This window comes from Ascaphus truei, chromosome 3 (genome assembly GCF_040206685.1).
Source record: "Ascaphus truei isolate aAscTru1 chromosome 3, aAscTru1.hap1, whole genome shotgun sequence".
Lineage (NCBI taxonomy): Eukaryota > Metazoa > Chordata > Amphibia > Anura > Ascaphidae > Ascaphus > Ascaphus truei.
Genome location: NC_134485.1, coordinates 271,635,136 through 271,647,698, shown reverse-complemented (window position 1 = coordinate 271,647,698; position 12,563 = coordinate 271,635,136). Strand labels below are relative to the sequence as shown.

Sequence of the window (12,563 nt, the reverse complement as noted above, 5' to 3'; positions counted from 1 at the left end):
CAATATGATGTGAAGCCATCCTGGTCATCCTTGGGAAGATTAAAGACAAATTCAAATAAATGCAGCCTAAATCTTTCCAAACCAGGGGCAGACGGATTCACATCATACTGAATGGAGGTCTCAAAGATTTATTAAAGAAACAAATCTCAGTGGAAGCAGGGCATTTTCATTCAAGTAATATATTTGATGCATTAATATGAAACCAGTTTGGCATCAACAAAACTTGTGTGCATAAATAATGTAAAATATTTGCCAGCGAATTTAACAAAAAGGCTAAAGCCAATTGAGATTTCCAGTTATGTTTTGATGTGAATCCCATGAATACAAAGTACTGACAGCAATCACGCTGCACGTTTTGTCATCTGGTACCCGGTAGAACTCCTGTATGGGGAAGGAATAGCATTCATTGTGTTGTTCTCAGAACCCACAATGTGAAGACATCTCTATGCCCATGACGTTCGCTGGTGTGGTTGTGCTACCTGCCTGTGCTGAGGTGGTGCAGGAAGAGACTGCTGACTGCTTGGAATGTCACAGAACTTACTGTGGTTAAAAGTGAGAGAGTTATCCAGGCTGCTCAGCTGCTGCAATCTGGCATGCATCATCCCTGTTCTGTTACGGGAAACAGGTAATGTCTGAGACTTTCGATCATGAACTATGGGTCCCAACCCCTCCTGGTTCCTGCAAGATGGGTGAAATTGGACAGAGGCAAAAGTTAGACACGTCCCCACTGCAGAGAGGCAGGGACAGTTAGTAAAGCAGAAGAGGTGCAAACAACACTTGTAACAGAAAACCGCACTGTGCTCATTGTTTCCCAATGGTTTGCTCTATTTCAGCGAAAACGGAGCGCAAACGGATTTGAAAAGCAAAGTGCTAAACAAAATGTATTTAAAAGGAAATGAGTCGAGTAGATTAGCTTTGCTGTAGTTGTCTTTAGACTTTAAAGACACTAAATGTTCCAAAGACTTGTCAGTTTATCCAACTAGCTTCTACTGTGGGGTGGGCAACGCCAGTCCTCCAGGGCCACCAACAGGTCAGGTTTTAAGGGTATCCCTGCTTCAGTACAGGTGGCCCAATCAGTGGCTCACACAGCCACCTGTGCTCAAGCAGAGATATCCTGAAAACCTGACCTGGTGGTGGCCCTTGAGGACTGGAGTTGCCCACCCCCGTTCCAGTGTAATGTAACATCCCAGGGAGGTGTTTCAGCAAGTCAGAGCTAATGGGGAAATATGCGGTTTTCCTATGATATGGGTATTTTGTGCGCACACACTACATTTTGGAGACAAATTAGCAGCGCCATACACAGAGCACATGCAACAGAGGAAGGCAGCGAGGAAGGTAGCAAGGCAGCAGGTAGCAAGGCTGTTGAGCACCAGCAGTATCTTACCCAGGCAGGAAGGGAGAAGAGCCATACACTTTGTTAAACTTGCCAGCAATCAAGTGAAGGAAACAGAAAAAGTGACCCGTGTTAGCAATCAGCTTGGGCTGCCTTCCTAATGTGTACCACCACCACCAGCGCTGAAAAGTGAGGACCAGTGCAGGAAACACACACACATCCTTGAACTCCTAAAATTCCCGTGTTTTTTGGTTGTGTTTGTGTTATTCTGTGTGACATACATGTACATGCATTCGCCACAAATTTCTCATGCTTATAACAAGACACAAAATAGTCATCCGTAGGAGGCCATGTAGAAGATCAATAGTAAAATCATGCGCTTTTATAGACCTAAATGTTAATATTATTACATTAATCTAAGATCTTCAAGTGCCAATTAATAATAATAATAATAATAATAAAAAAAAAACAATATTCTTAATCACATGATGCTTAAGTAGTAACAAATACTGTGCACATTATTGCTGGCACTGAATGAGATCAAATTAAATGATATACAATTTTCCACAGTGCAAGATAATATATCTAAAGAACCACCACCATGGCTTGAATGGAATAAATGTATTGGTTTAGGGAAGACACTTCTATTACACTTTTTCTCTGTACTTGTGAAAAGAGCGCTGGGGGCAACGTTTTATATACAGTAGATATGCAAGTACGTAAAGAAATACATGTAGTGTAAACACTGGGGATCAAATACATCAGTTAATCAGGATACAGTGTAATTATAGGAGTAAAGTTGCAGACCTTAACTTGCTACTATATATCATTATCCTTATAACAAAATAATCACACATTTTTCCTCCCTTCTATGAAGACGATATTTATTTTAACCAACTCTTAATGAATTTGGAACGGCTGTTGTACACCCTCTGCTGACCATTATGTTGAACACAGGAGCAGCATTTAAGATTTCATTTTTAGCAATGGATAACAAACCAATTTAACAGAACCAAAGCAACAAGCAAGTTTAATACCATTCGAAGGAGTCAAATCAGAATATTTAGAAGTACTAGTAAAACTTTCCAAGTGATAAACAATGCAATATAATATGCCTGGCATTCTGCAAGGAGCAGCGCAAGTAAAATCTTGCTTAAAGATGCAAATCTCTGATACTTTGGAATAACATTTTGTACTATTGTCACCTGTCAATAAAACCTGTTACGCTTTAGTACTCCACATTGCTTAGATTTGTGGGAGGAGAGAACAAGGCAGGTGCCATTCCCTCCACAGAACAGAACTGTTTGGATTCAAAGGGGGTTATTCATTAAACTGCGATAGTGCCCATCGGGGAACGATCGCTCGGAAACGCCTATTGACTCCATCATCTATTTGACAGAAATGAAATCTTAGTACACAAATAACAAACATTAAAGAATAAGGGAGACAAGAAGGGAGATCATGACGGCAGCTAAATGTCACACTATACCTGGCTATGTACCGCTTCCCCATGTACTGGAACTGATGCAAGCAAACTCTGTGGAGAGCAAGGTGGGGATCAAACAAAAACCATGAACAGAACATGGAAGCAAAATGAGAAAACATTCATCTTTGTTGAAGGCAGAAAGTGAAAGGTTTTCGGTCTTGCATAACCCTCTAGATCAGGGGAGCGCAAACTTTTCTTGCTGACCCACCCCGGCTGTTCTCCGTTATCGCACCCCCCCTTACCTCGATGCAGCGTCAAATGATGCTGTGGGGTCGTGTGATGTCACGTTTCCATGGCAACCGCGATGTCACATGACCCGCTGCATTATTTGATGCCACGTTGCCATGTTCACGCGTCCTGAAGCCGGCTGGATCTCGGTAAGTTGAGGTTGCAGAGGCCTCGCACAGTCCCCCGTCATTTCATATAAATGCCTTGGGGGAGCGTGGGGCCAAAAAAATCTCACGCCCCAAGTTTGCAAAACGCTGCTCTCGATTGTAAGTTCTCATAAGCAGGGCTCTCAGTACCTCTTTGTATCTGTTTGTGCACACCTTTATGTAACTGTTTATGTTCTTGTAATATACATAACTCCGTACCCCATTGTACCGTGCTGCAGAATAGGTTGGCACTTGACAAATAAACGATAATAATAATAATAACTGTATGAAAATATGAATTGTGTCTGTCAGATGATCCTTCTGGAATGTGATTATAAGCTTGTGTGGGCCACAACATGACTTGTTAAAAGATAACTATTCATTATAAATCAGCAAAAATCTCATAACACTGATCTATGCCTGGACAGAAAACAAGCATTCACTCTAAAGATGTGTGAATGCTACAACAAATTAAAAATACCAAAATAAATCAAAACACTTGCTATATAGTATTTCTACTGTGTCCTTAATTCTATATACCTTATACTCATAATGTCATAATTTATGAGCAAAAAGACCCGCAAATAAAACCTGATGGGTAGAAATAAGCATACATACTCCGAAATAGTGAAGAAATCCATCAGCTCCGAAGTGGAGGCTTTGTTCCAATATGTAAATAAAGCATCTGAGAAAAGAAATTTACTAGAAGTTAAATATTAATAGTATTTCCAAATAGGAGCATTACAATAGTAGAATATATAATAAAGTAAATATATATAATATATTGATATTTTATTTGTATTTTAAGATTGTAACAATATGCGTTGTGCCCCTCAGTCTGTTGTGCAATAGAACTAAAAGATTCCAATATAAAAAGGGGCTTAAATGAGCTTACTGGGTATCTGTGTGTTTGCTAACTTTGTCCAGCTGGTCTCAGCTGTTTGGGAGGTTGGCCCCTCCCTCCCAGGTTTAAAGCTTGTCCCATCCCACTTTCCATATGCACAGGTCTTTGCATGCAGCTGATTGCAACAGATCTAATACAGAGTATTCTTCCTGGTATTGTCCAGGTAAATAAGAATTTCAATCAGATTTAGAACCATGCAGCTGATTATGACAGATCAATTATGATCATTCTTCCAAGTATTGTACAGGTTATTAAGAATTTTAATCAGTGTTAGGACCTGTGAATTATGGTCATGCTTTGGAAGGGCTCACAGGCTTACAATGCTGTTAAACTAAATGACCCTTTTATTCAAGAGATATATAGGTATTTCACTGTGTATTTTTGCACATTTTGAATAAATGACCCTTTTATTCAAGAGATATATAGGTATTTCACTGTGGATGTAGCACTGGGCTCTGTTTGTGTCGTTTGTAGAATATAAAAGGATACTTACCATCAGACATGCTTTTCAAAATATGGAGGAAACACATAAGTAGGCTTTTAATTTCTGCTTGATCCAATTTGTCACAGCGTACTAATGAGTTACCTAAAGAACCACCATGCTGATTCTGGGGGGAATAAAATAAACATCTTGATACTTCAATCCAGTTGCGAAAAGCAGAACTATTTAAGTGCACAGAGTAACCCAACCAGAAGATCTTAAAATGCAGCAACAAAACACACACACACACACACCTGTAATTTATTCAGGTCAATTGGGGAACACAAACACAAAGTGCAAGCACTAGAATACTGCCGTTTTACTATTCTATTTGGAGGAAACTTCTCCAAGCGAATAGATTAGATTTGTGTTTTTTTTTTCTATAGGAGAAACAGGAATATCTGGGATGAAAAGTACATTTATCAAACAGGATAACGCAGCTTAAAAGAAGCACTGCAAACACAACAACATAATAAAATCCAACTACAAAAATAGAAGTCTGTTTTGCCACTGAGCATCGGAGTACCACTAGGTCACATGCACAGCGAGAAAAAAATAATAAAAAGACAATAGTGCAAGAAGCTATTTGTAAACACTTAGGGGCCTATGCAGAGAGCAGCGCTATTTCGAAATTCGCCATTTTTTGGAGAAAATCGCGCAGAAAGCAGCAGAAAATGGCGAGTTCCGAAAAACGCGCCAATTTTTATTTTCTATTTGTAAAACTCGCCTCGCGGCTGGCGAGAACCTCAATCTCGCCAGTTTTAAAAATATCCGTATGCAGAGAGGCGCGAACGGCATCTAGCGGCTGTTCGCGCCAATAAAATGGTGCGATTGTCTCCTTTTTGCCTCGCCAGAAAAAACTGGCAAGAAGCTGCCGCTCGCGGCCATTGCAAAGGGAAAAAAAAGGCGCAAATTTGTTTTTACACGTTTCTGAAGCGCGCATCTCGCCAATTTAAACTCGCCACACGCATCCATGTTAAACATAGCAGAATTCGCACTTTTCTGCATATGGAGAATAAAACTCTCCAAAAAAGCTACTTTTTAATAAATTCGCCAATTTTAAAATTCGCTGCTCTCTGCATAGGCCCCTTATTTTAAAAGTAAAACTGCAAGTCAAATGTAGCAAATCTGTTGATTAGATTTGGATCACAAGGTAATTTCTTTTCAGATACAGTACCAAGTGGCATATCAACAAGCAGTTAATGTAATGGGTTGCGCTCTATCAGTTTCATGTTCTTGGAAGTTCTTCCAGTTTAGTTCTCTCTCCCTTTAAAAAGTTAACTTTTTCCTCCCACTTTATCCAAAAACGGATGCAGACTTGTGGCAAAACTCTAACACGCAACATAAGCAAAAGGCTGAACTACCGCAAACTCAAGAAATATAAAAACTCAAAATACTTCTTGCATCTGAGAAGAAACGGCAGCATGCAACATTTTCTCTGGTAGTACAGTGACTGTCAGGAGAGAGAAATCCACAGTAAACCGATTTCTCTTTGTAGAATGTGCACTTTCTGCTTCCTCTCCACTAGTGTGTATAGCGTATTCAGAATGCCTTCGGATAAGTTTCTCCTTCTGCACCATGAAGGCATGTTAAAGTCGAGGGGGGGAAATGTTAGAAACATACACATGCATGGGGGCCTTTCATCCACTGCATACCAGAACAAGGATGTTAGTCCTAAAAAGATGCTAAGAAATGGACTATTGCTGAAATTATACAATGAAGCAGCGGAGGATTGGTGGGAAAGCGGACCCAGGAAAAAAGCATCAACAACTCACTGGGTAAGTGAAAAAATAAAAAGTTTATTAAACTACATATTAAAAAAACATAGAACATACTGGGGAGCGCTTTCTCAAGGAGTATACTGGGGTCAGAACAGGTTAGTTATATAGCCCCTCCTTCTAAATCAGAAACATCTGATTATAATTAATCTGAGGAGGTGATAGAACCAATATTCTTTATAAAAGAGAAGCCTATTGGATCTTCTCTCTTGATACTATGCTCCCATAGGGGTTAAATTCCAAGTGGGATCTCAAATATATTCTTTGATCAGATTCTAACATCTAATATTATATTGATCTATCCCTTGACTGTGATATGAATCTGTTGTTCGAATCCCTTATCTCTTTGCAGTCCATATACCCAATTTATGTTAAGAAATCTTTATAAGATTATAGCTTGAATAGTACTTATCATGCCCTCAAGAACTGCTTGTTTCTATTGACTTATGAATTGATTTTGATTAAATATGTATGAGACAGATTCTGATTTAAGATATATACATCATATATCTGATTATGTCGTGTTCAAACCAACTACTGTTACCTATACCCAATTCCTTAATGATCTGGCTTAAACTCTAAAAGTTACTATATACAGTATATATATATACATATATATATACATATATATATATATATATATATATATATATATATATATATATATATATATATATATATATATATATATATATATATAAACACACACACACACACACACACACTTCTTACCAAATTATGTAATAACTTCTTATACATAATTTCAGTATCAGGTGCTTTCATACCAACTAATGCCTACTATGAATGTTTATACCAACTGATTATATCTAATTATATCTAATTTATCTAATTATAATCACGTTTCTGATTTAGAAGGAGGGGCTATATAACTAACTTGCATTCCGACCCCAGTATACTCCTTGAGAAAGCGCTCTTAGCGTGAAACGCGTGGGAGATTTCCGTTTTTGTCCCCAGTATGTTCTATGTTTTTTAAAATGTAGTTTAATAAACTGTATTTTTTCACTTACCCGATGAGTTGTTGATGCTTTTCTCCTGGGTCCGCTGTCAGACCGATCCTCCGCTGCTTCATTGTATCCCGTTTCCGATTTGGAGAGACGCGCAGCAGCTCTGCAGGTTTCGCTACACCGGATTCACATAGCCAGGCTGCACGGAGACGGTGCTTCACACGGAGCCGCCGTACTCCTCACCGTGACTTCAGAGATTGAGGAGGAACTTGTATATGGAACGGGGACTCAGAGGTAATTCATTTCTCCTCTGAAGTGCATACCCCTACTAGTCGTTCCACACGAGCTTCGAGGCCCATTCCTTTTAAACACTCTGGTAGTCTCTATCTCCAGACATCAACCGTTTAACATGTCCCTATTACACTATACACCTGCATTTCTATTGCTGCTGATCATACCCAGAATATACAACAATACACTCAAACAAAAACAGAAAGGCCAGCGCATCATACAACACAATACACTATACCACAGGACTTTGCCGGTCCCAGTATTTTTGTGCAGTTGCTTGAGCTACGAATGGCTGTTTAGGCTCACCTATTGCTGACATTAGTACTTTTTATTTTATTTATTAAACCAGACTTGTGTACGTTTACGCGCTAATCCTACTGTATATAACAAATCATTTCCTGTACGTGGAGATTTCCCATTTATATGCCGTCCTGCCTGTCTGCTTTTACAAAGATCTCAATTTTAGGGAAAAAGTTACTTTTGACAACATTTCACACTAATTACTTACAGAACATAAAAAAACCTGTAGTAAAATGTTAAACTTCAGAGCTAACTGTGGACTCATTGTATAGCTAAACACAAATCTACTTTGTGTACTAGATTATTGTAAATCACTTCCTTACAAACCTAGGTCTGAGAAAATGAGAATAGATTGTGTGATCAGGATATAGTCGTCCTGTGACTCTTGATAAAGGGGCGTGTTGCCAGAAATGTCAGGTCCCTTGACGTGCTTTTGTCAGGCTCCGAAGTAATTAGGATTATTTGGGGGGATTTGTTTTGAACTTTATTTTATTTTTTTTCACATGCTTGTGTGATTTTGTTCTTAGTGTGCTGGTGAGGGTTTTTTATGCTGTTTGTGGAGACTATGGGGTTATTCACCCTTAATTTATAGTGAGAGTTTTTTCAAATCTACAAATAAATGAGCATTTCCCCCATTTAGGTATGCACATGCTATTAAAAAAATCTATGAAGAGTATTATTACTTGAGATATTTATCTAAAATGTTCTTCAATTTAATCTGTGAAACTGCCTAGATCAGTAGTTTTGAAAATTTTAAGAACTACAGAATCAAATGTATCGTGTGTTTGCAGAACCCCAAGCAACATATCCAATGTATATACAATATTATTGCAATAGTAAGACATATATACATTTTTTATAAACTAACAGCTTTGTGTCCAATACATAAAAAAGTTTTTATAATATTTAACAACTTTTTTTTTTTGCGTAAGCAAACAAAAAAATTAAATCTCCCCGCCCCATTATCAATATTTCTGGGACCCACACACCATGTCTATTCACGTTAAAAATAAATTAGAATAAAATTAATGGTGGTTTAAATCTTTAGTAACAAAAGTTGAATGTATGTTAAAAGACTACCCCCAAAATGCTGATGACAACCTTATGGGAGAAATAAATCAGTTCCATCTTTAGATCAAGAAAAATTATCCAGAAAATTAACGTTTTTGTCATCAAGACCTGTATAATGCCATCGACCAGGACAAGAGATTCACCTGGCCTTCCCCAACACTGAACCAATATTGCATCTATTCTTAAGTTTGATGATAACCAATTGCTCAGGAGAAAGGTATTTTTCGAGGCTAAACAGGATAAAAATTGAGCTACGAATGACCACGCGGCAAGAAACGCTTTCTGCACAGAAAATGAAAAGCTCCGTACCTTATCTGATATCATCGATACATTTTAGTCAGGTTTTTGTTTTTTAATAGAAAATGTATAATCAAATTATTTTCTGTCATGAAAAAGTCTGCCCATGTAATTATTCAAATAAAAAGATCTTTAATTATCATTCTACAATATATATATATATATATATATATATATACATGTAAAGGTATCAGTACCGTGTTAGCCGAGCTTCAATAATCAAAAAATAAATAGATGATACCGTTCTGTGGCTAAAAATAAATAAATATATTTTATAGATATATATTTTATAGATATCTATATATTTTTTTTTTTACATAGGCGCTTTATCCTTATCATAGCTTAGGGCCTGGTGATGTCAATCTGGCACTGGTCATCACTGATGCATTAAACAGGCAAATGTCTAATTATGTAAAGTAAAGATGAATACATCAAATTAAAGGTGTACCTTATCAAGGGAACTGCTTTTGTCACAGTTTCTTTCTGGAAGACTGTTTCCGGAATCGGTGCTAATGAGGGATCCTCTTGAGTCTGCATTTCTTACACTGTTTATGTTGGGAGTAGATGAGGTATGTGGGGAAGCTTGAGAAGAAAATAAAAATAGTATTATTCAGCTTCTCTCGCATTTAAAAGCTCTCACTTCCGGTACAGTGGCATTTTAATTTCAACACGCTCTAGCCCGCATTGCTAACTCACCTGTGCCAGAGATCACACCAAAAAGATCTTTATGGAGGCTGTTATCCAACGTGTTTCCTGGTTTCTGAGGGGTTACCAGAGTGTTTCCAGTTGGTACATTTATAGGAGTTTCATCTTTTGCATTCTAAAAAATAGATACATAAAATAAACCTAGTCATTAAAAGACCACAGGAAACTGCTCAAAATATTGTGAACGGACTGCTCAGCACCATTAATATAATGGTTTTTATGCACACCATTCCCCTACTTACATTATGAGTCACAGGAAATGGCGACGTCTCCTTCACATTAATTCTCTGCACATTCTCTATCAGAAGCCCAAACAATGGAAGGTAGAGAGTGGCTATTCGCGCCTGCTGACTCTAAAACAAAGAGACAATGAGCTCTACTGGACATAAGTTTTTCTCGTTCATCCCTAAAAGTGAAAAGATGTCACCATAGCTCTCCTGTCTTTTTCACTACCTGTAAGAGTAGCATGCTTACCATTGGAGTGATCAGTCTTAATGGATTAAGTAATTTTACTTCAGTCAAAGCATTGTAAAGCATGTAGGATTATGAAGCATATAGATTCAGGTTAAAATTAGATGGCTATACTTGTAAAACTGAAAATATAGCAGGTATTACTGAGTTCACCAGGTTATACCAAAATGATACCAGTTTACAAGACATTAAATTAGCCAATTAAATTTCGTTTAGAACAACAAACAGCTACTCAGAAGTCCTACAGTATTTCCCACATATCAGGCCAACATGAGATGGGATATGCATGGTTGTGTCTGTAGGTGATGTTTTGACATGTATTTGATTCATGATGGCCGATTTAAAACTAGCATTTATTATGCAGAAGTTGAAACATTTGTAATAGATTCAGCAACAAATACGAGGACAATACTGAAGTAACCTGTGCGGTGACCTTTCTGCCATAGTGTGCCACATACTGATCCAACAATACCAATGAGAGCCTGTTATATCATGTAACATGTTGTACTATCATTGTGGCTATTGGGCTACATCTGTATCTGCATGTATGTGGAGTTCATTACGTAACTGACATTTAGTTACGCATATTCCTTCAGCCTTAATGTAAAAAAATGTTTGGCCTGGTAGTATATTGACTGTTTTTAATCAGTCTGTCAGACTCGCTCCGTGGCTGCATTTCCTTTGTGGATTTCCCCCCAAACAACTACGAATTGCAACATTGTAGTCGAGTTTAAAAAAAAAAATCTAACTTGGCGAGATACAGTACGCCTTGAATAAAGTAAAAAGACTTGTGTATATATTTACTGGTGCGTCAAACCTCCTCGGCAACTTAAACCCGGCGGCACTCACTCCTAATGAAAACAATATCCCATAACACATACACATACATATATATTACACACATGCACACCTGTCCATTTTATTAGTCCCAGTGTCCGATGTAGAAGCCACTTAGGCCAATATTATTGCCAGCACTGCATGGCTCTCTATGTGCCTCACAGACTGCCACTCCCTAGCTGTGTGTGTCTCAAGATGGCAGTTGGACTCGCTTGGTCTCTCAAACTGACACTGGTTGAAACATTTTATCTGGTTTTCTTCTTATCAGTTACAGATGGTGCTCAATATGTTTTAAACTATATGTGCTTTTCTGAAAAATAATAAAAGGTTATATTTTCATTTATCAGTGGAATACAATTAAGAGGGAACCTTTTCCTTTCGTGGTATTGTACACAGTACGCATATATTTGTAGCAGTGGCTACCTAAACATTTAACTTAACCCTTTGGGTGCCGTTTGACGTAGCTACTGTACTACACCATGGTGCCTGACGCTCCAGGGGCCCAATGTAGTAAAGCTTGGTTTTGTAAGCGAGATTGTGTTCCCCAACGCGATCTGTCAGGAAGAGGAACGGAAGATCCCAAAATCCCAAGAGGCATTGACCGCTGGGGCTGCGGCTCCTCCGGCACGCCAAGGTTTAAATAAACCCCAAGCTTGGGCATCTGCCGATAGCTAAAGCCTGGCTACTTACCCAAACAGACATGGTCAGATAATATAAGGTTTTCATATTTCCAAATCTGTCAACTACTTGCTGTTGGGCACCCAACACTTCACTTTGCAGCTGTTACCCAGCATTGAAAGAGTTACTACTATGTTCACTGCCTATTTCTCCTCTCCACAGGCCACCGATTCTGAACCTTTGTTATATTTGTTTTTGTTATTTGTATGGCAAGATGTTAAGATGCTGGCTCAACATTCATTCTGTAATATTATCCCTAAGTGTATTTACTCAGTGATATCTCTATTGTATCATTCGTCAGTTCTCCTTCATTGATCTATGAAGCCAGTACACTGGAAATATGATCGGATGCTTTATCAACTGAAACAAATAGCGCCAGAAATTAATGTGGCTAGACGAAAAAAAGTCATTAATTTTTCATGCAACGGGAAGACAACCAACTTGATGAAGGTTTTCTTTCGTACAGCCCAAATGTGTGTATAATGGTTTGCAGCGTATGAATGTCAGTTTCCAAATACAGGATGTGAGGCTTAATGTACAAGTTCAGCACAAAAACAAAGGGTTATAATTGTTACCTTCAGATTCCTGAACT

At 38.2% G+C, this 12,563-nt stretch overlaps 1 protein-coding gene across 23 annotated transcripts in view; it reads right to left on the bottom strand.

Annotated features, from left to right (window-relative positions):
* Positions 1-12,563, bottom strand: part of DOCK9 (dedicator of cytokinesis 9) — a 263,517-nt gene that overhangs the window by 44,673 nt on the left and 206,281 nt on the right. For 13 of the 23 annotated variants that reach the window (XM_075590793.1, XM_075590800.1, XM_075590807.1 and 10 more), the window contains 7 exons: positions 10,228-10,338; positions 9,977-10,100; positions 9,729-9,862; positions 4,591-4,705; positions 3,812-3,878; positions 2,823-2,870; positions 542-678 (listed from right to left, as the gene is read on the bottom strand). In XM_075590793.1, the coding sequence (XP_075446908.1) occupies positions 542-678; positions 2,823-2,870; positions 3,812-3,878; positions 4,591-4,705; positions 9,729-9,862; positions 9,977-10,100; positions 10,228-10,338 (736 nt within the window). The remainder of the gene's footprint in view (positions 1-541; positions 679-2,822; positions 2,871-3,811; positions 3,879-4,590; positions 4,706-9,728; positions 9,863-9,976; positions 10,101-10,227; positions 10,339-12,563) is intronic. The other 10 variants (XM_075590806.1, XM_075590802.1, XM_075590805.1 and 7 more) reach the window with 2 other exon arrangements.